Here is a 27,683-nt window from a genome sequence, read left to right as displayed (position 1 = left end):
GGCCTTAGTTCTGTGGTCATTAATGGAGGTCTTAGGACCCCAGCGGAATGGACTTCCTACTACATTCTTGAGTCATGAGTCGGCCAATCTTGGAGTTCCTATGCTCCCAAAATAGAAGTCAAGCATCTATCCAGCCTGGAGGCTCCCAGAGCAGGAATGTTTCGTCACCACGGCAACCACGTTCTTGCGTCTGCGCGTGGCCCGGGTCAGAGCTCAGAGGCGGTGCTTTGGATAATCAAGGACCTGAGTGGCAGGCAGTCAGATCCCGGGGGAGCCACACATCTCTAGGCCGGCCGGGCAGGAGCAAGGAGGAAACACCGCCCAACCGGCTCCGCTGCGCGGCGCATAGGAACCCTCCTTCCGCAGGGTCATGGCGACGGGGGCGGAGCGAGGCGCACAGCCCCGCCTCCGAGCGCGCGTGCGCACTGCTTCCTGGGAGGCGCGAGCGCAGTTGATGTTAGCCATGGAAACGCGAGCGGTCCTGGAGGCCCCGGGTCAGCTGCTGGGGCCGCCGCATCCATCGTCGGGCGGGAGCTCCCAACCGACCTCCCCAGGGGAGATGTGGTCCCGGGACGCCCTCGCGTCGCCCCTCCCCTCGGGTGACTCCAGGTAATGTCCGTCCCAGACACACCTGGGGCTTCGTTGCTACCCTAGTTTCCACGCGTGGATACTACCCTGTTCTTTCAGCTTTTCTTTCCACAACAAACGTCTTCCGATCTCTGTTTGAAAGCTTTTACATGCAATTATTGCTCATTTTTATGTTCATGGTGAACTGAATTCATAGAGGCAGTGACCCATTGTGGTTTTTAACTGGACAGACTATTTTGCACCCCGTGGAACTGAGTTTTCTTTCTGAGAGGCCTTTGTGAAATGGAGTGTCCCTTTGGCCCTGACGAGGGATGAGCATGTTACCCTAATCAAGATCAAGGTCTGTGCCCCTTAGGTAGAGTTCCTGTTTCTTGGTGTTCTCATCTCAAACCCTCCTGCCCACTTGGATACTTACAGCCCGTTTGTCAGGTTTTTCTGTCTCCGTAGACTCCTTTGCATGTCGAAGACCAGAATTTATGTAAATGAATCCCATTCCTGTTTGTTATTTATTAGGCCTCCGAATTGTCTGATCTGTGCCTCTTACTTCCCCCTTACTCATTTTTTTCACTATTGCTTTATTGTTTTCATTAATTCCCGCTTTAGAGAGAACATTCAGATGTCTATCCACTTTCACCCACACCCATTCGCCCATCATTTCTCACAGCATCCAGTTCAGATACTGCCATTTTAATAATTTAACAGTCTGGGGCCCATGCTGTCTACAAGTTTTACCTTTCCTATCTAAAGAGACATCTGTTGACAGTTAACTGCTGTGGAAAATCTCAGGCAGGGAACTTTTTCATCTTCCTCTGTAGGAGCTTTCTTGAGGTTCAACTCACTGGTTTCAAGTATATTGACAGAAATGCACAACCATTGCTACAGTCAATTTTGGAACAATTTGGTTGCTTCAAAATAAAAAAGCTTACAGTTTTAGCTCCTTTTCCCAATATTCCTGCCCACATTAGTTCTTGGCAACCACTAATCTATTTTTTTTTTGTCTCTACAGATTTATTCTAAGTGTTTCATATAAACAGAACCTTAGCATATCTAATTTGAATGCATGTTTCTCGATTCTTTCACCTTAGAGGAATTTTTTTTTCAAATTCACCCATGTCAGGGCTTTGTTTTTTCATTATTATTTGTTATTTTATAAAAATCTATTATGCAGATGTGAGCCATTTATTTGTCCATTTAGCCTTTGATAGACATTGTGTTTTTTTCCTTTTTGCCAGGAATAATATACTATGTACACTTTGTATAAGTTTTTGTCTAGGCATGTCTTCATTTCTCTTGGATATAATAACCTGGTAATGGAGTAGGTGAGTCATATACTAATCCTCTTGTTTAGGCTTTTGAGGAACTGCCAATTTTTTCCAAGGCACTGCACCATTTTACACCCCCACCAGATGTGCTTGAAGGTTTTTAAATTAACCTCACCAGTACTTGCTTTTGTCTGTCATTTTTAGCCGCTCAAGGGAATTCAGAGTATCTCATGGTAAGTTTGGTTTGCATTTCCTTATGTCAACTTTCATTCCCTAGTCCATCTGGTCCATCACCCAGAAATTGTCAATTCTTATCTTTAGTTCATCTTTTAAAAAGCAAGTTGTATTTTCATCATTGAATTGGAAGAAGTCATTATATATTCTAAATACAAATCTCTAATTATAGCCTTTTACTATTCTGTAGATTGGTTTTTTTTTTTTCACTTCCCTGATAGTGAGGACTCTTAAATACACTTTTTCAAGAGTGTTAGGTGCCAATGCCCTCATGCTAGCTTAGGTATCAGGTTTTACATTTTTACACTTTGTAGATTCCTTTGAAGTCCACCACTCAAGAATCCTCAAAGCAAACTACTTTTGTTTGACAATAAGTTGGTATGATTTAAAACCTTAGTTTGCCACCAGTTACCATTGTATCTTAGTTGTCAATATCGTCGGTTCTCGCTTTTTTGTATTTCTAATGATTATTTTCTGGTATTTCTAGTGATTTATATGAGTGTCACTCTTGACTGTGATGATAACCTTATTTTGAGAGAAAAGGTTGTCCAACCAATTGAAGTGAGAAATGGGAGGGTAGTCAGAATCTTTAGCTATTTCTTTCCATTTTAATTTCCCATGAATAATAGAATGCTGTTATGCTGGCATAATTTTATGTCAACTTGACACAGGCTAGAGTCATCAGAGAGGAGGGAACCCCAACACCTCTGTAAGCCTGGGCTACAGACAAACCTGTAGAACTGCAGTGATTGAATGGGGAGGGCCTGTTGTTGGGTGTTCACCAGAAAGGACTGTTTGGACATGGGTTTGCCAATAGAAGTCTTTATTAGCCAGCCTTTGACTGCACTGGTGTTCAGGGTCCCATTGTAGCCCCAAACCTTTCTCAGGATGAGCTTTTAAGCACAAAATCCGTGTTCTGGGTTGACATACTTCAGTTAACAAGAGTTAGCAAGAAGCATAACTACAGGAGTCAAAAAGCAAAATACTAACCTTGCTTTACATTTAGAGACTTTCCCATAACTATGGACTTTGATGGAATAGGACTTTGCTTTAGTTTTGGCAGGTGGTGTTGTCTACCCTCTAAGTTTTACAGCCTGAATGATACTTTCATCATGGAGTCAATTTTGTCAAGGTTTGAGGGCCTGCTATGGTCTGGGTCCCTGTCACAGGCCCAACTCACTACCTCAGCTCCTGCCTCCAGGTTCCTGCCCTGTTTGAATTTCTGACCTGACTTTCTTTCATGACAAACAATGATATGGAAGTGTAAACCAAATAAACCCTTTTCTCCCCAAATTGCTTTCGTTATGGTATTTCACCTCCTCAGTGGCAACCCTACCTAAAACAGCTGTTAACTTACATTTTTGTTTTATTCTGTTGTACACTGGAAAAGTAAAACAGAACAACAACGCATTATACTACTCTTGAAGCATTGTCAATTTGAACTTCTGGTCTCCCTAGGTGGAGGGAATGGGGTATTAAGGGTTAAACCTATGCCTCCATACATGTATGCTAAGTGCTCTGTAACTGAGTCCTGTCCCCAGATCTCTTTTTTACTTTTCAAAACTTTGAAACAGGTGTCAGTATTACTCAGGCTGGCCTTGAACCTGAGACCCTCATGCATTAGCCTCCTGAGAGGCAGAAATTAGGTCTATGTCACTTTGCTTGTAGTTATTTTTACAGACCCCTCCTATGGATTTACTGGGGGGGGTGGACAAAAATCAAACAAAATAACCTCTTTGAAGACCTTCCTAACATCCTAATAAATGCCATAGGTTCAAAGAGATCTGATGACTCTTCAGGCACTTGAACCAAATTTCTCTCCATGGTGGATGGAGGCGGAAGTCACACATGCTGTGAGCCACACTGTGCACTGTGTGTGTTATACATGTGCATCGAAGGCTTTTCAATGGCTCCTGGAGAATTTAGTGTTTGTTCATCATGTGGCATTCAGTTAGGATCCCTAGAGTAATGTACAGAATTGGAGTGGCAGCTGTCTTTGTATCTGTCAAACAGGTGCACTCAGCAGTTTACACTTAACTACCTCCACATCTTACACTTAACTCTCCACATCTGTATGCTTCTGTGCTCTAGTGGTAACAAGTGAGTTTTATCTAAGAAATAGAGAATTGAGTTGTTGGTCATTTCATTTCTGTACTGGTCACAAAGTTTTTTTTTTTTTTTGAAAATTAGTAAATGCAGTGATGCTTGAAAAAGTAAACCTTTAGTGGAATGAGCCAGGGCCTCCTGAGCAGATTGGGAGCATGGGGTGGTGGAGGGGAAAGGGAGCCAGGAAAAAGAGAGGGAGAGAAGAGGAGGGGAGAGGAGGACATGGGGGAGCAGGAAGGTTGAGTTGGGGGAATAGAGGAGAGCAGGATAAGAGATAATACAGGGAGTCATTCTAGGTTTGAGGGGAGATCTGGCACTAGTGAGATCTCCAGAGATCTAGAAGGATGACACCAACTGGCAAATTAAGCAGTAGTGGAGAGACTTCTTTAAATGCCCCTCCCTAATAATGATTTTGATGACTATCTTATATACCATCCTAGAACCTCTATCCTGTGCCAGATGGAAGCAGAGGCAGACACCCACAGCTAAACACTAAACTGAACTCCTGGTACCTAGTGACAGAGAGGGAGGAGTGATGAACAAAGGGGTCAAGACTGGGCTCGTGAAACCCAGAGAACCAGCTGACCTGAACAAGGGGGAGATCTTGGACTCCAGACTGATGGCTGAGAGGCCAGCGTGGGACTGATCCAGACCCCCTGAATGTGGGTGTCAGTGAGGAGACCCAGGCAATCTATGGGGCTTTGGGTAGTAGATCAGTATTTATCCCTGGCACATAAATGGACTTTGGGTACCTATCCCACAATGAGGGATGCTCTCTCAATCTGGACACTTGAGGGAGGGCCTGGACCCTCCCTGGAATGAAATGACAGACTCTAGAGATCTCCCATGGAGGGCCTTACCCTCCCTGGGGAATGGAGTGGAGATTGGGTGGGGGCTGGGGGGACTAGGGGTTGGCGTGGAGGGGAAGGAGAGGGAACTGGGACTGACATGGAGAGAAAGCTTGTTTCTAATTTAAATATATAATAAAAAAGTATTAAAAAGTAAACCTTTGGTATATTTTCTTTCAAAATTTATGAAATATATTGTAGGAACATGGATGAGTACATTATATCCATAGAATAATAATAATGATACATTTTAAAAAATAAACCTAAATAAAATCCAGTCAATTGCCTAAAGTGCTATTTAAGAATTTCTTTCTTTCTTCTGGCCTTAGAGAAATGCATGTGCACATACATATATTCAAACCACTTCTTTTTGTTGTGTTTTTCTTTGTTTCAAGGGATTTTTAGTCACTATCATGTGACTGATGAGTTGTGTTTTTGGTAACTAAGAACTCCCTCACAGCAGATTGCCAGTTTGTACCATTCTTTACCCCTGTGGGAATTTTGTGACTCAGATTCCAAATACAGCAACATCTCCTGTCTGTTTCGTTGGCTCGGTTTCAGAGTAGCATACGAGGAGAGCATATGGCCTAAATCACGGTTTCAGAGTAGCGTACGAGGAGAGCATATGGCCTAATCAGGGTTGTGGTGCCGTGTTCGTCACAGCTTTTGATCCCTCAGGCTTCTGCTAGTTTTATTTGAGCATTAGAGGTTGGGACCATGTAAACATTATCTGTCCCTCCAGAGACCAACAGTCCTTCAGAAGCAGAAGATTATCTTCAGGGAATGAGTTTAGTTGTTCTGATTATATTTATACATAATCCAGGTTGGTGTTTAGAATATTTCTCCACATACATGTAATTGATGGTACCTCAAAAAATATTTTAAATTCTTAAATCTTTTTAAACTTCTATGGTCTAGAATGAATATTAGAAGTTAACTGGACCTGCTTATTATATACTTTTTGCCATAGTGATCATTGATGATTTACAAGGAAATAGAAATCAATTTTTAAAATCTTTACAATCTTATTTAAAAATATTTGTTATTTAAATCAGTTTTTATGTCTGACATTCTGCCTATCAGGTTTCATAATTTTTTTCTTTTCTTTGTGTACATCTGCATGCCATTTCTCCTTGACTGGTTTCTCAGTATGAAGTCTTCACTTTCCTGATGAGGAGATTAAACTATAATATAATACAAGGAAGGAATTGAAATTGGATTTTTTTACTAGCATGGCACTCCTGCCATTTCCTTACCCACAAGGGAAAACTAGCTGTGTAATCCCCCTCATATCCAATTCTGTTCCTTTGTTATTTTGGGATCACCTTCTTAGGCAGTCTTCCCTGAACTAAAAATATTATCAATAGGTATCATAATTTATCCTATACTAAAGATAAATGGAGATGCCTTCCATGTTCCAAAACAGGGGACAAGCAGTTTGTGGATTTGATATTTTAATTGGAACAAAATATAGTGCAAGAGGTGCAAAATTGTTAAACTCTGCATTCCTCCCTTAAAATAGGAAGATATCTTGTTTTCAACTTGACCCATCTTACTTAAGCTATGCTGTTAACATGATACATGCTTCTGCATACCAAGCTATTCTGCCGAGTTTGAGAACTCAAATGAATCTCAAGATTTGGCCCCTCACCACAAATAACATGTTACTAGTAAAGAAGAGGTATACATATGTGCAGATAACATGTGAAGAGCTGAACTACATGAGAACCTACTCCAAGATTATGGTACTGAACAAGCTGTTTTAAGTGCTTCCCAGAAGTTTTAGAAATGATTAGACTGAGTCATGAAAGTTAACTAAAATTACTAGCTAGAGAAAAGAAATTTGTATTTAGTAATTTGAAGAAGTAGCAAATGTTATAAAATACTTTAGTATCCTTATCAAACCTTTAATACATATGCAAGTGATATCCAGCCTTCTAATACGCAGATATGTATACTTTTTAATACAAATGCCATCAACAATTTATTAATTTTACATTTGGTATTTCATAAGTGTCTTTCCATTCTTTTCTCTATTGACATTCAATTATTCCAAAAAGTTCAGAACTACTAGGAGGAAAATGAATATGGTTACTATCATAAATAATCAGCTTTATATGGTATCACTTTTCTATCTCCCTTTCTCTGTCTTGTTTCCTGACATCTCATGGGGCAAGAGGAGAGTTTTCTTAACTCCATGGGGAAAACTTAGGTACTTCAAATTTTAAAATCCTGACCACCAAGTAGGCTCGTTTTCTTGACTAATGGCATCTGCCATAGATAACTCATGCTGACATGTTTATCCCATCTGCAGGAATGTGACCTTCTGACCCTGTGACACTAGGAGACTATTTCAGAACACCAAGCTTAACATGACTGAGGCAGATAAGCTTTTATAGAAGGGAAAGTGCAAAAAGAACTTTATGAAGATTCCCGTCTTAGTGTTCTATTGCTTTGAATAGATGTCATGACCATGGCAACTCTTATAAAGGAAAACATTTGATTGGGGTGGCTCACTTACAGCTCAGAGGTTCAGTCCATTGTCATCATGGTGGGTAGTATGACAGCATGAAGACAGACATGGTGCTGGAGAGGAACTGACAGTTCTGTGGTAGGTAGCAGGAAGAGTGACACTGGGTCTGGCTTGACTGTCTAAGACCTCAAAGCCCATCCGAGTGATAAACTTCTTCAACAAAGCTACACCTCCTATTAGTGCCGTTCCTCATGGGCCTGTGGGGGCCATTTTCATTCAAACCACCACATTCTACTCCCTGGCTCCCACAAGCCTGTAGCCACATCATAGTCCAACTTCAGAAGTCCCCATAGTCTATCATAGTATCAGGACTGTTTAAAAAGCCAAAGTTCAAAGTCTCTTTTAAGTATAATTCCAGCAAAATCAAAATGAAAAAGCATATCACATATGTCCATATAATGGCACAGGATATACATTATCATTCTAAAAAGGAGGGAAGGAAACATAATGAGGAAATCTTGGACTAAAACAAGACCAAAAGAACAGCTGAGCAAACTCCAAACTCTGCATCTTCATGTCTGATGTCTAAATGGTCTTCAAATCTCCCAACTCCTTTCAGCCTTGTTGACTGCAACACATTTCTTTCCCTTGATCTGGTTTCACTCCATTAGTACCTTTCCTTGGCAGGTATCCCACCATTCTGACATCTCCAACACTCTTAGGGTCTCCAAGACAACCCAGGCTTCACCTTCACAGCTTCTTGCAATGGCTTCTCTGTGCCTCCATGCAGGGACACCCCTGATATATGCCTAGCCTCTGAGGCTTTTTATAATTACAGAGGGAGATTCTATAGCCCCTTTCTTGTATCCTTAATTTTAAAGCCAGAACAACATGGCTGAACTTCCCATGTTCTGCTTGCTGGGGCTGGAACATGGCCCCCTCATTCAAATACATTTTCACCAGCTTTCTCTTTTTGATAGTTTCCTTCACTGCCTAGGTGTGGCTGTCCTGAAACTTGCTGTTAGACCAGGCTGGTCTCAAACTCAGAGATCCACCAGCCTTTGCCTTTGAGTGCTGGTACTAAATGTGTGCACCATCATGCTTAGCCCTAAACCTTTAATTCCTTTTCACAAATTGAAAATTTGGCTTTGTGGGATCTTGCTCTGAGGTCACCACTCCCATTTCCACTTAGAATCAGGTTTTTAATCAGTTTACACTTCCTGGTGCCCTCTTTCTCCTCATATTGCTTGCTTGCTCTGCTTGACCCTTTTCATTATAGATCTGCATAAATGAAGCCACTAAATAACTAATCAGCACAATCAATACTAGGCTGTCTGGAAGTTACTTCTGCCAAAGCTATTAATCCATAATTTTTCAATTTAGCTTCAGGCAGATTTTCTTTTTGTCACAAGGGCAGAAAACAGCCAGAATACAACCAGAACAATCTCTAGACCACACACAATATTCTTCTCCTTTGAAACCTCTTGACCAGGCCCCCACAGTTCAAATCACCCTCAGCACCACTGTCTTCTATGCTCCTACTAGTAAGTCCCATTAAATCTCACTTGAAGTGTCCAATCACTTTTCTAGTCCAAAGCCCCAAAGTGTTCCAGGCAAAAACATGGTCAGGCCTATCACAGCAATACCCCAGTCTCTGATTTCTGTCTTAGTTAAGGTTTCTATTGCTGTGAAGAGATAATGACCACAGCAGTTCTCATAAAGGAAAGGATTCCGTTGAGCCTGGCTTAAAGGTTCAGAAGTTTAATCCATAATCATTATGGTGAGAAGCATGGTAGCATGTAGGCCGACATAGTGCTGGAAAGGAACTGAAAGTTCTGTATCTGGATCAGCAGTCAACAAGAAGAAAGAGCCAAACCTCAATGTCCACCCCCCCCCCAGTGATGCACTTCCTCCAATAAGGCCACACCTACTCCAACAAGGCAACACCTCCTAATAGTGCCACTCCCTATGGGCTTTGGGGGGGTGCATTTTCATTCAGTATCACTCTGCTGCTATGTTATTTTGTGAATATATGGAGTTGCTACTTAAGTAAAAGCTGCACGTGGTGCTGCACAGAACTAAGAACAGTTAACTCAGGGTGTAAGAACCCAGATATTTGCAGTTTAAAGAGCATCCTAACTGTGTGGCCAACAGAACTAAGAGCAGTTGACTACGGGTGTAAGAACCCAGATATTTGCAGTTTAAAGAGCATCCTAACTGTGTGGCAAACAGGTATTGCCTGTCACAGATTAGCTGGACTAGTTTAAAGGACTATTTTTAAGGTATTTAAGTTTCTAAATTAACATATGATCCACTAAATTAATTTTTGTCTTGCTGATCTTGAAGGACCAAAAATTAAAATTAATAAAAGTATAAAAACTTGGACTGCTAAACCTATACAGAGAAAAAAGGAACTTCTGATGGTGAAAAGAATGTGACCGCCTAACCGGGAACCTAAACCCAGCCCTCAGAGAAAAGGAGTTAGCCCAATACCATCTGTGTCAACATTCCTTTGTTCTAAAAAAAAAACCAGATAACTATTAATTGTAGGTTGTAAAAAATCCTCTGGCCCAGGGGATAATTGGCAAACTCATGCTCCCTCAGCCCCATGCCCCTGCCCTATCTTACTCAAATGTATCTTGCTAAAATACATAGTTTTTGCTTTACTTTGTACCTTGAGTGACCATGGAAACTTTGCAATCTTGTGGCTCTCAGCCTTATGGTCTTGTCCTACAAAACACCCCCTCAGTTCTTGTTAGGGACCCCTGCCTCTTCTGAGTGTGGAGGTCCCTGCTAGCTTCAACTATAAAGAAACCTTTGCCTTTGCATCGGGATAATCAGCTCCTTGTGGAGGTCTGTTGTGGTTCTGCGAACCTTCCATAACAAACTTGTATCAAGCAACTGGTTTTGTTGTTGTTTGGTTTTTATTTTTGTTTTACTTTCTGAATAAGCAGTTGAGGAAAAATAAATAGAATCCACTGCACTTGATACTTAAGATTTTTATGACCTTTGAGTAGAAATAACCAAGACAGGGTTTCTCTGTGTAACCCTGGCTGTCCTGGAACTCACTCTCTAAACCAGACTGGTCTCAAATTCAGAGAGATTCACCTGCCTCTGCCATCCTGAATGCTGGGATTAAAGACATTCACTACTACCTCACAGCCCAATAATACTATTTCTTAAGAAAATAAGTTAGTGTGATTATTTTTGGAAGAGAATAAACTTAGTATCAATTATATTGTGAAGGTCGAGAAGGAACCAAGGTTAGAATTCTGCCTATAAAGGAACTAAGGAAGTCAAGTAGAAATACGAGCTGTGTTTCCTCCAGGCCTTGGGTGTCATATTTGCACATAGTAATTGGTCTTTTCTTTTTCATAGATACTGCTGGTTATGAAAAAGACGTGACTTTCGGTAATCCTGAATGGGAAGTATGAGTCCAGATGTCCCTCTGCTAAATGATTACAAACAGGACTTCCTGCTGAAGCGCTTTCCACAGACTGTTCTTGGAGGTCCTCGACTCAAATTAGGCTACTGCGCCCCTCCTTACATATATGTTAATCAGATTGTGCTTTTCCTGATGCCATGGGCCTTAGGTGGAACAGGAACACTCCTATACCAGCTGGACATCCTGAGGGACTACTTGGCAGCAGCTCTCTCTGGGGGACTAATGGTGATCACTGCGTCTGTCATCCAGCTCACGAGTGTGTACGCCAAGAGCAAATCGGTGGTGGTCAAAAGGATGGTAGTCAGGGATATCTTAGCAGAGGAGGACGAGCACGAATTTACAAGTTGCACTGGTGCTGAGACCGTCAGATTTCTGATTCCTGGCAAAAAATACGTAGCCAATACAGTTTTTCATTCTGTTCTTGCTGGGCTGGTGTGTGGCCTTGGAACATGGTATCTGCTCCCAAACAGAATAACCTTGCTGTATGGCAGCCCTGGGGCAACCGCTGCCCTTTTTGTCTTTGGATGGGTAACGCTTTGCATAGGAGAATACTCACTAATTGTAAACACGGCCACAGAGACTGCCACATTTCAGACCCAGGACACTTATGAGATCACTCCTCTCATGAGACCGCTTTATATCCTCTTCTTTGTTTCTGTGGACCTTGCACACAGGTAAGGCTTATAGAATACTTAGTAACTTGCTTTGTTTCTAAGTGTACCTGGCAAGAGAACTTTCCTTAGTGTTTACAAATAGTGAGTCAGTGAATTAAACATTTAGACAATATCATTAGGATACTTAGGTTATTTTGAAGATTAATCTTTTAAGAGTGATCTCTATAAAATATTCATATTATAAAGAAGTAGCTAAAAATTACTTTAGAATGAAAACATAACAAAAATACTTTGGTTTGGTTTGTTTGTTTGCTTTCAAGATAGGGTTTCTCTGTGTAACTTTGGAGCCTGTCCTATCACTTGCTCTGTAAACCAGGCTGGCCTCAAACTCACAGAGATCCACATGCCTCTGCCTCCCGAGTGCTGGAACATAATTTTGCTGGGCGATGGTAGTGCAAGCCTTTAATCCCAACTCTAAAGGCAGAGGATCTCTAAGTTCAGGTCCAGCCTGATCTACAAAGTTCCAGAACAGCCAAGGCTACAGAGAGAAATTCTGTCTTGGAAGATACTTTAAATCATGACTTTTTTTTTTAATGTGATAACCTGGGAAAGAAGTAAAACTTTAGAGCAGGGAGAGAATATTTTAAGATTTATACACTTACTGCAATAGGACTGCTCTGAAGGGAAAGGTATCCCGGCTTGTCGGGAAATCAGGGCTTTACCTGGAGCTGTGGACAGCTCTGAACACTGGATAAGGTATCCTGACAGAGTTTTCCCAGGGAGAAGATTTCTGCTCAGGGATTGGTTAGTCTTCCTGCTCAGGGATTGGTTAGGTTAGTTGGTCAGGGGCAGAGTTGACTCTGGTTTCAGGGCTAAACTGTGTTTCTTTCACTGGTCCTTTTTAGCTTTTGTTGCTCCATTTTTAGAGCTAGGGCATATTTCTTTCACTGACTCTGGTTGTAGAGCCAAAGTGTGTTTCTTTGGTTCTGGGTTCAGGGCTAAAGTGTTTCTTTTGCTGGCTCAGGTTTGAGATCCAGGGTGTGTTTCTTTTACTGACTCTGGGTTCAGGTTCAGGATGCTCAGGGATTGGTTGGTTTATTGTTTCATTTGATCAGGAGCAGCATTGGCTCTGGTTTCAGGTTCAAACTGTGTTTTTTTCACTGGTCCTTTTTAGCTTTTTGACTCTAGTTTGGGGCCAGGGCATACTTTTTTCACTGGCTCTGGTTCCAGGGCCAGGATGGGTTCCTTTGGCTGGCCCTTTTACCCTACACTTACTATTATGTAAAAAGCAAATTTAATGAATAGGAAATTTATAATTTTGTAGTAACACTAAAATATAAGCCGGGAAGTGGTGGCACATGCCTTTAATCCCAGAACTTGGGAGGCAGATCTCTGTGAGTTCAAGACCAGCCTGGTCCACAAGAGCTAGTTCCAGGACAGCCTCCAAAGCCACAGAGAAACCCTGTCTCAGAAAACAAAACAAAACAAAACAAAACTAAATGTAGACAGAATGATGGTTTTTAGACTAGTTCTAGAAGGAAAAAGTGGGAACTATAGTTTGCAAAACTGCTTGATACTCCTTTTGTTTGTCTTTTCTAAATCTAGTTTCTGTTTCTGTAGATCAAAGCTTTCTCTTTACCAGGGTAGTGGGCAGGAAGAAATGTACAGATGTGATGGAGCAAATATCTGTGTGTGAAAAAATTCATTTACTAAAACCCTAAACTGTGTGATGTCATCTCATGATGGAGCCGAAAGATGATAATGTCATGATGATGAACTTTGGTCTGATAGAACTGGTACCCGTGAGAGACAGCAGTAACCATCAGTAAGCTAGGAAAGGAGCCCTCACCACACTGTCTCTCTGACACCCTGATTTTAACTTCCAACTCTAAAGCTGTGAGAAAGCACATTTCTGTTGTTTAGGTTGTCTGGCTACTTTGAATTAACAAGATGGAAACGTGGTAATTAACTGAAGGAAAGCTACTGAACTTAGATTGTGCAGCATCAATTGACAGAGTTATTCAACTGTGAATGTGCAATGTTGGAGGGGAGAATGACGGCCAGAGTGATTCCAACATCCTCAGGACCACTGTTTTAGCTACAGACTGAACAGCCTCTGTTTAGAGCCCTGTGGGCAGGGTCAGTCCTCAGTACCAGAAGAGTGATTCCTGCCTGGAACTATGCAGGTTACAGCCACTCCAGGGTATGAGTGATACAGCGAAGTACAGACCAGAAAGAATTCCTCCCAAGCTAAAAGATGATGCAATTTGTCTCGCTGTATTTGAGCTTCCTTGGGCTCAGTCACCTGTTCTTTTTCCCTTTCACCGTTTGGTATTGAGAGTTGTGTGTCCTGGCCTGTATCGCTCTCCAGTGTGGAAAGCACTCAACTTAGTTCTTCAGGTTCACATTGGAGTGGAATGGGTGGATTGTACCTTGAGCATCACCCTTAGCTAATGTAGATGGTGCATAGATAAGATTAGACACATTTTGGGTGGTTTTAGAATTAATGCTAGAACCATTGGGCCAAAGATGTATTTTTGTCTGTGAGAAATGTGACGTCTTAAACTCAGGACAAATGACTAACTGGGGTGCCTATTTCACAAATCAGAGCAGATGCAAGCTGCTCTCCGCATCACAGGTACCTGTTACAGTCATCCTGACTGGTGTATCCCAGCTCCCTACCCTAAACCTCTCTAGCTCCTGAGCTTCACTCCCCTCCCCCCAGCTTCTCTTCCCTACATAACTCAGCCATTTTGGCTGCATGCCCTCTTGGTTCTCTTGGCCTCTTGGCTCCTGGTTCCTCTTGTGGCCTCCTCTCCTCTCATTCTTCAACTCCCCATCCTCTCTTGGCCCAGTTTAGACTATTCCAGATATCTCTGGCTGTTTATTCCCTCATATAAACCTCCTTCTCCTTGGAGCAGTCATGTCCTCATCTTTTCATTCAAGAAGGATCTATGTTGTGGACTGGGCAGGTGTGAAATGTAGACTAAGTTGTATGTTGCACAATCCTAAATGTAATGCAACCAGGAGTAAGGCCTTTGAGGGTGACCAGGTCGGAACATGCAACCTGACCTGAGGGAATGGGGACCCTTAGAAGAAGGGACATGCAAAGCTGCTTCATCTGTAGTGTGAGGAAGAGTTCTCATTCTTGTTTTCACTGGGATCGTGGACTTCCAGCATCCTCAACTTTTCTCAACTTTTAGAATATAGATTTCTAGTATCTTCAGCCACACAGACTACTGTCTTGTGTGATGAGGGACTGAATTAAGTGGGCATTTGAAAATACAAGGATAGTTTGTCTGCTGAAATTAACCTCAGATGTTCTTAACTCTTAATCTACATTTATAGATCAGAGAACAGTGTGAGACCTGGGCAGTTCTTCATCTACACAGACACTTAAGAGGAGCTTAAGTGGGAAGTTTAATTGGTTTCTAGCACCATCATTTACTAGCAAGTTACAATTAAATGCTTGGTTTTAAAAGTTAGCTATAAAATTGAATGCATGTATACAACCTTTTTTAAAAATCCAAGTTTATAAGACTCAGAATTTCAGAATATATTTTTGTTGTTTTGTTTTTGTTTTTTGAGACATTCTCTCAAAGCAATCCTGGCTATCCTGGACATATTTGTAGACCAGGCTGGCCTCAACCTCCCGGAAATCTTCCTGTCTCTGCCTCTAATGAACCAGCCCGTCTCCATCTTAGGCTTGAAAGCCATCTATGGTAAAGGCAAAGTGGGTTCATTCCTCTCTTTGAGTAAATCTGTTACTCAAGGATTGAACTGTGCCCTTAAACTTAAGGATTGTAACCTTAAATTCAAATAGTTTTGTACTGCCTGTTCCAGGAAATGGGAATCTTATAAACCTTCTGAAATAGAGGTTTTTATGACTTTATGTTCTGCTTCTGTGACCCCCATTTATGTGCCTGGCAAATACCCCTTTTGGAAACTCCCTACTCCTGAACTATAAAAACTTTATTTCCCGCACACCCAATGCTGACCTCTTGAACCCCACCTTAGGGAGCAACAACCTGTGTACATTAATAAAGTTTTGTTTTTTTTTAATGAATTAGGCCATATTTGGGTTGATGGCCTTCCTCCTTGCATCTATAGGATTAATACCTCCTGAGTCAGAATACAAATATGTAAGTCCCTACCACACTATTTAATTTCAGAAGTCAGGAACTAATGCCTGCTGTGCTCTAGCTCTGCATTTTATTTTTTTGGTTGTGAGCCTAGTCTTTAACAGCTGAGCCATCTCTCCAGCCCTAGCTCTGCATTTTAAAGAGTCCTAAGTTATTTCATTATTTTCTTTTTTTAAATTTACTTATTTTATGTGCATTGGTGTTCTGCCTGCATGTATGTCTGTGTGAGGGTCTCAGATCTTGGAGTTAGACAGTTGTGAGCTGCCATGTGGGTGCTGGGAATTGAACCCAGGTCCTCTGGAAGAGCAGTCAGTGCTTTTAACCACTGAGCCATCTCTCCAGTCCCCATCATTATATTTTCTTTAAAATAGCATTATTTATCTATAAATAGAAGTACATAGAATATTTCTTACTAAATGCTTGTTGGATTTAATGTACTGTTTTAATGTTTAAAGGTCTCATAATTACAAGGCTTTTTTAAAAATCTGTTTCTAAAACATGAGGCAAATAAAACCTCTCAGTTGTTTTTAAAGAATAAGATGACAGTTTTATTGCTGAACAGTTAACCTTTCACTTCATTTTTTAAAAAATACCTCAGAGATAACAAATACACCAAGTCTCTGGTTAGTAGATATAACACAGCTCACCTGTGAATAAAGTTTATGCTCTCCAACTCAGAACAGAGATACCAAACTGTTTCTTTGTGTTATCTCTAAAGATAGCAAAGTAGGCTGAAGAAATACAGCCCATAACTTTTTCTCTTCCCCACTCTATGGAGTAGAGTTGTGTTATGATAAGGGCAAATGGCTTTCTATAGATTTTATATTATGAAAGGCAAGTACTTAGCTCAGAGGTAAAATTTATCTAAAGAAATGATATACATTTATAGCCTCTTAGCTACCGTATGGGCATGGTTCATTTCTTGGCATGTAGATCTTCAGATGTATAGAATTTAAAACTTTTTTTATAGTTGTTACTTTCAAAACCATTTTTTCTTAACACCTGATTATTTTTAATCCTAGGAGATTTTTGTTACATTATCAGAAATATTAAATATTTTTCCATATAAAGTAATTAGCTACAGTAATCATCTTTTGGAGGTCAAGTTATATATGAAGCAAAATAACCAGTATTTGGCTAATTTAATTATATGTTTATATTTACTTATATAATATCCTTATATTTGTTTTAATATCTGATAAATACTGTTGCTAAGACATTGCTTATTAAGAAGAAAAAGATTTCAAACTAGAGCTTTATTTTGTAAAACACTCCCTGAGCTTGGTTATTGTCATGCAGTTCTGCTGTTGAGTACATTTTGGAGAGGAAGGTTGTCTTGAGCACAGACTAACATGCTGTCCTTTACCACCTGGAGGTTGCTATACGTTGCTTAGCTCTTCTCTCAGAATGGAACATATTCTAGTTCAAATTCCACCAGTAGAAAGAGTGGCCTTTAGTTTAGCACCACATGTTAACCCTGTGCTCATTTGTCCCCTGCGTACAACAATGGGAAGGGACGTATAGTGGAAAGCAGTGTGGTGACCGGTGTGGGCCGGACATGCCCATGAGCAGATCCGTGCAGATCATGTGATAGCCGGAGTTAATGTGTGCTGGCATTCACTCTTAAAGCTGAAGTATGGCAGTTGTCCTTGAATCCCAGCAGCTCAGGTGTTCAAGTGCAGTTCTGCTGTAAGTCTGGGTCCTGGTTTTTTTCTCTTCAAAGTCTCTAGTACACTATTAGTACAATCACATTATTAGCCCACCTTGACATAGTGTTTGATTGAGTTTATTCTGAAAAGTTAACAGTAGGTTGAGAATGTTTTTCTATGTCTTAAATTTTTGTTAAACCCTTTCAATCTGTTTTGTTACGTTTAACTCAAAATGTTTTACTGAGTGTCAGTTTCACCATTTAAAGAGGGGCTGCCCCTGCTTTGAGAAGGCTGTATTATACAAATGTGTCTTAAACCCAAGACATTGCTGGCCTAAAATAGAAGAGTATTATTAATGTTAATTAAGTTCCCAGTGACCTGTCATAACCTAAGCTGCACAGGGCTATTATCTATGGTGACTTCAAATTCTGAGGCCTATGAGAAGGACAGTGACAGCGAGAAGAAGGAGCTGCTAAGAAATGCCTGTTCCTACAGCTTTGGCTCTCCAAAGTTACTTGCAGTTATAAAGTCTAAAGAATCATTGGTGGGTTTTCAGCCAATGTATATTTAGGGGGAAAATGTGATGTGTTCCAGCCTCATTTATTCAGCTTTTTTTAAATCTCTACATTCAGTGGTACAGATGGCTACATTAGTTTCTTTGCATATTTGAATCCACAAATCTATAAAGTTTGCGCACAGCTGAGGTACTTGCTGACTCAGGGCAGTGGTCACAATATACACATATATCTGGGAGTAGGGCCTTTCCTGTAAGCTTGCTTTTTTGTGATATGTGCTATTTTGTGGGTCCATTTAGTACTTGAAAGCTTCAGGCATTACGCTGGCCTGCCCTGTTACCTGGCAGGATGCACTCAGGCAGCACTCTGGCCAGCCCAGAGTTCTGTGAGAGCCACACAGGTGCAAAGGACCCCTTTAAAGGACTGATCCCTGCCCGCTTCCGGTCTCTTTTACTCTCGTCTTCCTCTCACTCTTGTCATACTCTCTTTCTTACTCTGGTCTCTCTGTCTTTTACTCTCATCATCTCTCTTTTACTCTCTTACTCTCATCATCTCATTCGCTCTCTCTCTCTTCTCTGTCTCTTGTATCTTATCTCTCACTCAGCTCTGCACAGATTAGTTACCTCTCCCCTTTCCTTTCCTGTCCACCAATAAAACTCCACATGGGATCGCTACCTGGCTGTCCTCTGCCACTCTGGCCACTCTCCTGGATTCTTCCCTCCCGATAAACCCCTTCAATGAGCTTTGGGTGAAGATCTTCTTTTGCAGGAGCAGAGGCGACCCTGGGCAGAGCAGAGTGAGCCAGGCTGTAACACTTTTGCCTGGGAAATCTTCCCTTGGCAGAGCAGAGATGTTGCTCTCAACTCTCGGCTCTCCAGGAGCAGAGCAGAACTGTTGTAACTTCGCCCTAGAAACCTCCTGCCGAGCAAAACTGCTACACTGGGCGAACATCCCCAGTTGGAAGACCCTGTCCTGCTGGAGCAGAGCGGATATACTGGGGAAGCCTTTCCCTGAGGCAAGGCTGTAAGCTGCCAAGCTTACTGCAACCTGTGGTGGTCCTTGGCTCCCGAGCTCCAGGATACTTTTCCATCTGAGCTGTGTACCACTCAGTATCTTTGGCTCCCGAGTTCCAGGATACCTTTCCACCTGAGCTGTGTAACACTGAGTATTCTGTGACTCCCGAGTGCCAGAATACCTGACCCATCCCGATCCGACCGAAATGCCAACAGTACTTGATATATGATTTAAGTGTTTTTTCTTTTTTTATAGGTTTATTGTAAATGTCCCAGCTCTAGAGCAGATGAATCAGATTTTGCACATCTTGTTTGTGTTACTGCCTTTCCTGTGGGCACTTGGGACTCTACCTCCACCTGATGCACTCTTCTTTTGGGTAGTGGAACAGGTTTTAGAGTTTGGTCTTGGAGGCTCATCAATGTCAACTCACCTACGGTAAGTTGTTCTGTTTTGAGTTTGATGAAACTTCTGTTTTTACTTTTTCAGTAAATGCTCCTGTCCTACCTCGGCATTTGCAGAAGTCAGTTTTCTCCTTCCACAATGAGGGCTCCACAGATGCGATTCAGGTCAATGGCATAAGTACCCTTACCCACTGAGCCATCCTGCTGGTCTGATGTGACTTCTTTTTCTTTTTTTTTAATTTTTATTAAAATAAATTATGTCCTAGAAACATGCATGCATGCTTCACATGTGAATTCCAGCTCCCTCTCCCATCCCTCCTCCCTTGCCCCTCTATCAGACCTCCCCCAGCCTCCCACCCAATCCCCACATCATTCTCCAGGGAGGGTGATCCCCTTGGGGGGATCTCCAGAGTCTGTTATTTCTTCCAGGGCAGGGCCTAGGCCCTCCCCCAAGAGTCCAGGCTGAGAGAGCATCCCTCCATGTGTAATGGACTCCCAAAGTTCATTCATACACCATGGTAAACACTGATCTACTGCCCAAGGCCCCAGAGATTTCTGAGGCCTCCTCACTGACACTACATTCATGGAGTCTGGATCAATCCCCTGTTGGCCTCTCAGCCATCAGTCTGGGATTCAAGAGCTCCCCCTTGTCTGGTCAGCTGTCTTTGTGGGTTCCACCATCATGGTCTTGACGCCTTTGTTCATCACTCCTCCATCTCTGTCACTGGGTTCCAGGAGTTCAGTTCAGTGTTTAGCTGTGGGTATCTGTCTCTGCTTCCATCAGTCCCTGGATGAAGGTTCTAGGATGGCATATAGGGTAATCATCAACCCTATCATCAAGGAGGGGCTATTAATGTAGTCTCTCCACTATTGCTTAGTTTGCCAGTTGGTGTTATCCTTGTAGATCTCTGGAGATCTCACTAGTGTCAGATCTCTCCTCAAGCCTATAATGACTCAATCTCTCATCCTTCTCTCCTCTATTCTTCCCTCGACTCAACCTTCCTGCTCCCCCATGCCTTCTTTTCCCCTCTTGTTATCCCCTTCTCTTTTTCCTGGTTCCCTCTCCCCTCCCCCAATGTTCCCAATCTGCTCAGGAGATCTTGCCTCATTCCACTTCTCCAGGGTATTATGCATATCTCTTGGGAACCTCCCTGTTTCCTAGACTCACTGGCACTGGAATTGTAGGCTGACATTCCCCTGATCCATGTCTAAAATCCATAAATGAGTGAGTACATACCATGTTTGTCTTTTTGTGACTGGGTAACCTCACTCAGGATGGTTTCTTCGAGTGCCATCCATTTGCCATTTGCCTGCAAATTTCAAGATTCCATTATTTTTTTTCTGATGAGTAGTACTCCATTGTGTAAATGTACCACATTTTCTCTATCCATTCTTCAGTTTGGGGCATCTAGGTTACTTCCAGGATCTAGCTATTACAAATAATGTTGCTATAAACATAGTAGAACAGACATCCTTGTTGTGTGAATGGGCATCTTTTGGGTATATGCCTAAGAGTGTAATTGCTGGGACTTGTGGTAGACTGGGTCCCATTTTCATGAGGAATCTCCATACTGATTTCCAAAGTGGCTATACAAGTTTGCACTCCGACCAGCAATGGAGGAGTGTTCCCCTTTTTCCACATCCTCTCCAGCATAAATTGTCATTGGTGTTTTTGATTTTAGTCATTCTTACAGAAGTAAGATGATATCTCAGAGTTGTTTTGATTTGCATTTCCCTAATGGCTAAGGAAGTTGAACACTTTCTTAAGTGTCTCCTCTATTGAGAATACTCTATTTAGTTCAGTCCCCCATTTTTTAATTGGATCCTTTGGTGTTTTGGAGACTTGCTTCTTGAGTTCTTTGTAAATTTTAGAGATCAGCCCTCTGTCAGATATGGGGTTAATGAATATCTTTTCCCAATCTGTGGGGTGCCTTTTTGTCTTGCTGACTGTGTCCTTTGACTTACAGAACCTTCTCAGTTTCAGGAGGTCCCATTTATTAATTGTCGATCTCAGTGTTTGTGCTACTGGTGTTATGTTCAGGAAGTGGTCTCCTGTACCAATTCATTCAAGGGTACCTCCCACTTTCTCTTCTAACAGGTTCAGTGTGGCTGGATTTATGTTAAGGTCTTTGATCCATTTGGACTTAAGTTTTGTGCATAGTGATAGACATGGATCTATCTGCAGTCTTCTACATGCCAATATCCAGTTATGCCAGCACCATTTGTTGAATTTGCTATCTTTTTTCCATTGTGTAATTTTAGCTACTTTATTGAAAATTAGGTGTTCATAGGTTTGTGGATTAATCTCAGGGCATTCAATTAGATTCCTTTGGTCTACCTGTCTATTTTTGTGCCAGTACCAACCTGTTTTCAGGACTATAGCTCTATAATAGATCTTGAAGTCAGGGATGGTGATGCCTCCAGATGTTGCTTTGTTGAGCAGTGTTGTCTTGGCTATCCTGGATTTTTTGTTTTTCCATATAAAGTTTAGAATTGTTCTTTCAAGATCTGTGAAGAATTGTGCTGGGATTTTGATGGGTTTTGCATTGAGTGTGTAGATTGCTTTTGGTAGGATTGCCATTTTTACTACATTGATCCTACCTATCCAAGAGCATGGGAGATCTTTCCATTTTCTGGTGTCTTTAATTTCTTTCTTTAAGGACTCAAAGTTCTTTCAATACAGGTCTTTCACTTGTTGGGTTAGCATTACCCCCAGGTATTTTATGTTGTTTGTGGCAATTGTAAAGGGTGATGTTCCTCTGATTTCTTTCTCTGTATATAGTAGAGCTACTGATTTTCTTGAGTTGATCTTGTATCCTGCAACTTTGCTGAAGGTGTTTATCAGCTATAAGAGTTCCCTGGTAGAGTTTTTTGGGTAACTTATGTAAACTATCATATCATCTGCAAATAGTGAAAGTTTTACCTCTCCCTTTCCAATTTATATCCCCTTGATCTCCTTTTGTTGTCTTATTGCTCTAGCTAAAACTTCAAGTACAATATTTAAGAGGTATGGGGAGAGGGGACATCCTTGTCTTGTTCCTGATTTTGAGAAATTGCCTTGAGTTTCTCTCTGTTCAGTTTGATGTTGGCTGTTGGTTTGCTGTATATAACTTTTATTGTGTTTAGGTATGTTCCTGTTATCCCAGATCTCTCCAAGACCTTTACCATGAAGGGATGTTGGATTTTGTCAGAGGCTTTTTCTGCATCTAGTGAGATGATCATGTGATTTTTGATTCTCAGCTTGTTTATATGGTGGATTAAATTGATGGATTTTCTTATGTTGAACCATCCCTGGAATGAAGCCTACTTGATCATGGTGGATGATTTTTCTGATATGTTCTTGGCTTTGATTTGCCAGTATTTTATTGAGTATTTTTGCATCAGTTGTGGCTTTGTGTGGCTTGGGTATCAAGGTTATTGAAGCCTCGTGAAAAGAGTGTGGCAAAGACCCTTCTGTTTCTATTGCATGGAATACTTTGAGAAGTATTGGTATAACCTGTTCTTTGAATTTCTGGTAAAATTCTGCACTGAAGCCATCTGGCCCTGGGCTTTTTTTGGTTGGGAGACTTTTGATGACTGCTTCTATTTCCTTAGGGGTTATAGGGCTATTTAAATTGCTTACCTGTTCTTGATTTAATTTTGGTAAGTGATATCTAGCCAGAAAATTGTCCATCTCCTTTAAGTTTTCAAATTTTGTGGAGTATAGCTTTTCAAAATATGGCCTGATGATTCTCTGAATTTCCTCAGTATCCATTGTTATGTCTCTCTTTTCATTTCTGATTTTGTTAATTTGCATGTTCATACTCTGCCATTTGGTAAGTTTGGATAAAGATTTGTCTATCTTGTTGATTTTCTCAAAGAACCAACTCTTTGTTACATTGATTCTTTGTATCGTTTTCCTAGTTACTACTTTATTGATTTCAGTCCTCAATTTAATGATTTCCTGGTGTCTGCTCCTCTAGAGTGAGTTTGCTTCCTTTTATTCTAGAGTTGTGCTGTTAATTCTCTAGTGTGACTCTTCTCCAGTTTCTTCATGTGGGCACCTAGTGCTATGAACTTTCCTCTTAGACTGCTTTTAAAGTGTCCCACAAGTTTGGGTATGTTGTGCCTTCATTCTCATTGAATTCTAGGTGGTCTTTAATTTCTTTTTTTATTTCTTCTTTGACCCAGGAGTGGTGCAATAGTGCATTGTTCAATTTCCATGAGTTTGCAGGGCTTTTGTGATTTGTGTTGTTGTTGAATTCTGTCTTTAAAGCATGGTGGTCTGAGACAATACATGGGGTTATTCCAATTTTTTTGTATCTGTTGAGGTTTGCTATGTTGCCAAGTATGTGGTCGAGTTTTGAGAAGGTTCCATGTGGCATTGAGAAGAAGGTATATTCTTTTGTGTTTGGATGGAGTGTTCTATAGATGTCTGTTAAACCCAAATTGGGTCATAACTTCTATTAGATCCTTCATGTCCTTCTTAAGTTTCTGTCTTGTGCTCCTGTCTAGTGGTGAGAGTGGGGTGTTGAAGTCTCTCACTACAAGTGTGTGAGGTTTTATATGTACTTTGAGTTTTAGTAATGTTTCTTTTACGAACGTGGATGGCTTTGTATTTGGGGCAGAATTGAGACTTCATCTTGGTGGATTTCTCCTGTGATGAGTATGAAGTGACCTCCTTCATCTCTTTTGATTGATTTTAGTTTAAACTCTGATTTGTTAGATATTAGGATTGCTATCCTCGCTTCTTCATTGGATCCATTTGATTGGAAAATCTTTTCCTAACCCTTAATTCTGAAGTATCGTCTGTCTTTGAAGCTGAGGTGTGTTACTTGTATGCAGCAGAAGGATGGATTCTATCTTCGAATCCATTCTGTTAGCCTGTGTTTTTTTATGGGCGAGTTAAGACCATTAATATTGAGGGATATTAATGACCACTGATAGCTCATTCTTGTTTGTTTTGGAATGGTTGTTGTTGGTGGAATTGTATACGGATTTCTACCCCTTTTCATTTTGCCTGTTGGTAATGTGGGATTATCTATTGCCTATGTTTTTCTGGCTGTAATTAACTTCCTTGGGTTGGAGTTTTCCTTCTAGAATTTTCTGTAGGGCTGAGTTAGTGGATATGAATTGTTTAAATCTGATTTTGTCATGAAATATCTTATTTTCTCTATCTATAGTGATTGAAAGCTTTTCTGGTTATAGTAGTCTTGGCTGGCATCCGTGGTCTCTTAATGTTGGTAGAATATCTATCCAGGACCTTCTGGCTTTCAGAGTTTCCATGGAGAAGTCAGGTGTAATTCTGATAGGTTTGCCTTTATATGTTACTTGGCCTTTTTCCCTATCTGCTCTTAATATTCTTTTTTTATTCTGTATGTTTGGGGTCTTGATTATTATGTGTCAAGGAGATTTTTTTTGGTCCACTCTATTTGGTGTTTTGTAAGCTTCTTGCACCTTCATTGGCATGTCTTTCTTTAGGTTGGGAAAGTTTTCTTCTATGATTTTGTTTAATATGTTTTCTACCCTTTGAGGTGGGTTTTTCACCTTCTTCTATACCTATTATTCTTAAGTTTGGTCTTTTCATGGTGTCCCATATTTCTTGAATGTTTTGTGTTAGGGATTTGTTGAACTTAAAATTTTCTTTCGTCAATGAATCAATTTCTCCTCGTGTATCTTCAACACTGGAGATTCTCTCTTCCATCTCTTGTATTTTGTTGGTTATGCTTGTATCTGCAGTACCTGAGCATTTTCCCAGCTTTTCCATTTCCAGCATTACTTCAGACTGTTTTTTTTTCATTGTTTCTATTTCAGATTTCATCCCTTGCACTGTTTGAATTGTTTCTTGCAATTTTTGCTTTGTCTTTTCTTCCATTTCTTGCATTTTTATAGATTGTTTTTTCTTCCATCTCTTTAAGGGATTTTCTCATATCGTCTTTGAGGGCCTCTATCATTTTCATGAAGTTGTTTTTAATGTTATTCTCTTCTAGTTCATTTGTGATGGGGTGTTCCAGTCTTGTTGGTGTAGGGTCTCTGGACTCTGGCAGTGTCATATTGGTTTCTCTGTTGCTCCTTGTGTTTTTATATTGTCTCCTTTCCATCCATTCTTGCAGTAGGTTCCAGGTGGTGCTTCTTCCTCTCCTGGTGGGTGTGGGACCAGGGTTCTCTTCTGGTCGGTGTAAACAAGTCCAATGCTCTGTTAGCTCTCCACTTCCTGGTCTCGTGGGTGGAGAAATGGACTAGGATGCTGGGGTACTTTTGATCCTAGTCCCGTGGGTGGAACAGAGGGTGCGTTGGCTCCGCCGCTGGGATGGAAGCCGCATTGCCTGATGTGACTTCTTAAAGAACAGACTTCCTTTCAAGTAAATCTTCTCTCTTCTCTTCCCATACAGGTTATTGGTAATGTTCCTCATTTCTGCCGGAACACCTGTAGTCTCCTACTTCATCCCCAGCACCGTTGGTGTAGTTCTTTTCATGACTGGACTTGGATTCTTACTGAGTCTTAACCTAAGTGACATGAGCGTGGCCTTCAGGCACAGTGTGACCAGGCACCGAGTGGGAAGCAGCCATGAGGCTTTCCCAGGCAGCTTTGGACGTGGGTTCAAGAGGAGGGACTGCCTTCTGTACTTCACTGTGCTGGGCGTGGCTCTCCTGGAGGCGGGGTTGCTGCATCACTACACCGGCTTCTCACAGGATGCCGGAAGCAGCTCTCAGTCTGCCCTCGGCTATGTTCTGATGGCATTACTTTCAATACTGTGTATTCTGAGAGAAACTCAGAGCATCTACATCTTTGGACTTTTTCGAAACCCTTTCTATCCAAAGGATATCCAAGCTGAGTCTGTTTTCCTTGAAAAGCAGAACAAGCTCTTGAAGATTGGAGCTGTCAGATGGATCTTGCTAACTATAGGTAGGAGGTTACCATCAACTGGCTCTTACAAATGATAGTCTGGAGAGAATCCTCATATGTGTGTAGTATGCCTAATGCTCTTTATGTTTGACTTTTGTTTTTGTTGTTGCTTATTAGTTTTTCAGTTAATTGCTTAAGTGTGCTCATGAAAGCTATTTACCAAGATACACCGACAGGAGATGTTTTCGCAGTAATCAAGCTCACCTCCATTTTGTCTGTCTTGCTTTAGTGTCGCCCTTGGCTATGGTGGCCTTCCTTGCACTGGATAGCTCCTTACACGGGCTACACTCTATGTCTGTCTCCATCGGATTCACCAGGGCCTTCAGAACGGTAATCCCAGAATGCATTGCGTAGCACTTCCTGGGGCTGAGTGTAATCATGGTATATATTTAAAAGTTTGCTTAGATTATCAAATTCAACCTGACAGAAGTGGATAATTTATGTACTATAGGTGTGGCAGAGCACAGAAAATGCTTTACTAGAGACCGTAATTGTATCTGCAGTGCACGTGGTATCTGACACAGATTGCTGGTGGAACAGGAGCCTTAATACGGGAACCAGGCTGTTACTGGTAAGTATATTTTTACAGCTGTCGAGAGATTTTTTTTCATTTTACACACAATAAAACTCATCCATTTGAAGGCTTTTTATTCATTGTCATATCTTCAGAGTAGTGTGCCATCATGACAATCTAACCTCAACATTCCGGATGTATACATAAACAGCCATTCTCCATCCCTCCCTCCCTATCATCTGGATCTGTTTCAGACCCAACCACCACAAACCTCCCTTTCTCTGTGTAGATTTGGATCTTCTGATTGAATTACCTGAGGGGTGTCATAGAACATGTGGTCCTTTGCACCTGTTTTCTTCAACTTTTTAAGATGCTCTTAAGGTTCATTCCTATAGCATGTATCAGTACTTCTTTTATCAAGTGAATTCCAGTGTGTCCATTTACCAAAGGGGTCCATACACCCATCAGAAGACAGGTATTTAAGTTTCTGCTTTTCACTGTTGACAGGAATATTACTGTGAGCAGTTGTGCACATATTTTTATACAGACATGTTTTTTATTTTGCATGGAGATAGGTGGGTGGATGGATGGATGGATGGATGGATGGATGGATGGATGGATGGATGGATATGTAGAATTCTAGTCATCGACGTTTCACCCTTCAGGCTACTGGCACATTGCTTTCCAGTCTGACTATACCATTTTGGAAATACTATTGTGATGCTCTCTGTCTTATAAAATGCCCATCATAGCTCAGTAAGTGTTTTATCATGAAGGGTGCTAGAGTTTTTCAATTGTTTTTTCTGTGTATCTTAACATAGTTTAGTGTGTTGAGTTTTGATTATATTCATAAATGGCCATTCAGTCCAACACTTTGCATATGTTGGGGTGGTATTGAGTTGGATAATATCTATTATTTGTATTCTCAAAATGTGTGTCTAAGCCATGTGTATATGTGTATTTGTAACTACCTCTCCTTGTGATAGTGTCTG

The 27,683-nt window shown here is 41.1% G+C and overlaps 1 protein-coding gene across 1 annotated transcript in view; it reads left to right on the top strand.

The window, feature by feature from the left end:
* The first annotated feature begins 435 nt into the window (after positions 1–435).
* Pcnx4 (pecanex 4) overlaps positions 436–27,683 on the top strand; it is a 43,567-nt gene continuing 16,319 nt past the window's right edge. The window contains exons 1-6 of the mRNA XM_040742950.1: positions 436–609; positions 10,890–11,630; positions 19,146–19,325; positions 25,663–26,177; positions 26,407–26,507; positions 26,629–26,748. Coding sequence (XP_040598884.1) covers positions 10,933–11,630; positions 19,146–19,325; positions 25,663–26,177; positions 26,407–26,507; positions 26,629–26,748 — 1,614 coding nt within the window. The 5' untranslated portion in view covers positions 436–609; positions 10,890–10,932. The remainder of the gene's footprint in view (positions 610–10,889; positions 11,631–19,145; positions 19,326–25,662; positions 26,178–26,406; positions 26,508–26,628; positions 26,749–27,683) is intronic.

The sequence above is a fragment of the Mesocricetus auratus genome, unplaced genomic scaffold, assembly GCF_017639785.1.
Source record: "Mesocricetus auratus isolate SY011 unplaced genomic scaffold, BCM_Maur_2.0 Super-Scaffold_15014, whole genome shotgun sequence".
In the NCBI taxonomy this organism is placed as follows: domain Eukaryota; kingdom Metazoa; phylum Chordata; class Mammalia; order Rodentia; family Cricetidae; genus Mesocricetus; species Mesocricetus auratus.
The sequence above is the reverse complement of the archived record's forward strand: the minus strand, read 5'-3'. Positions and strand labels throughout refer to the sequence as shown.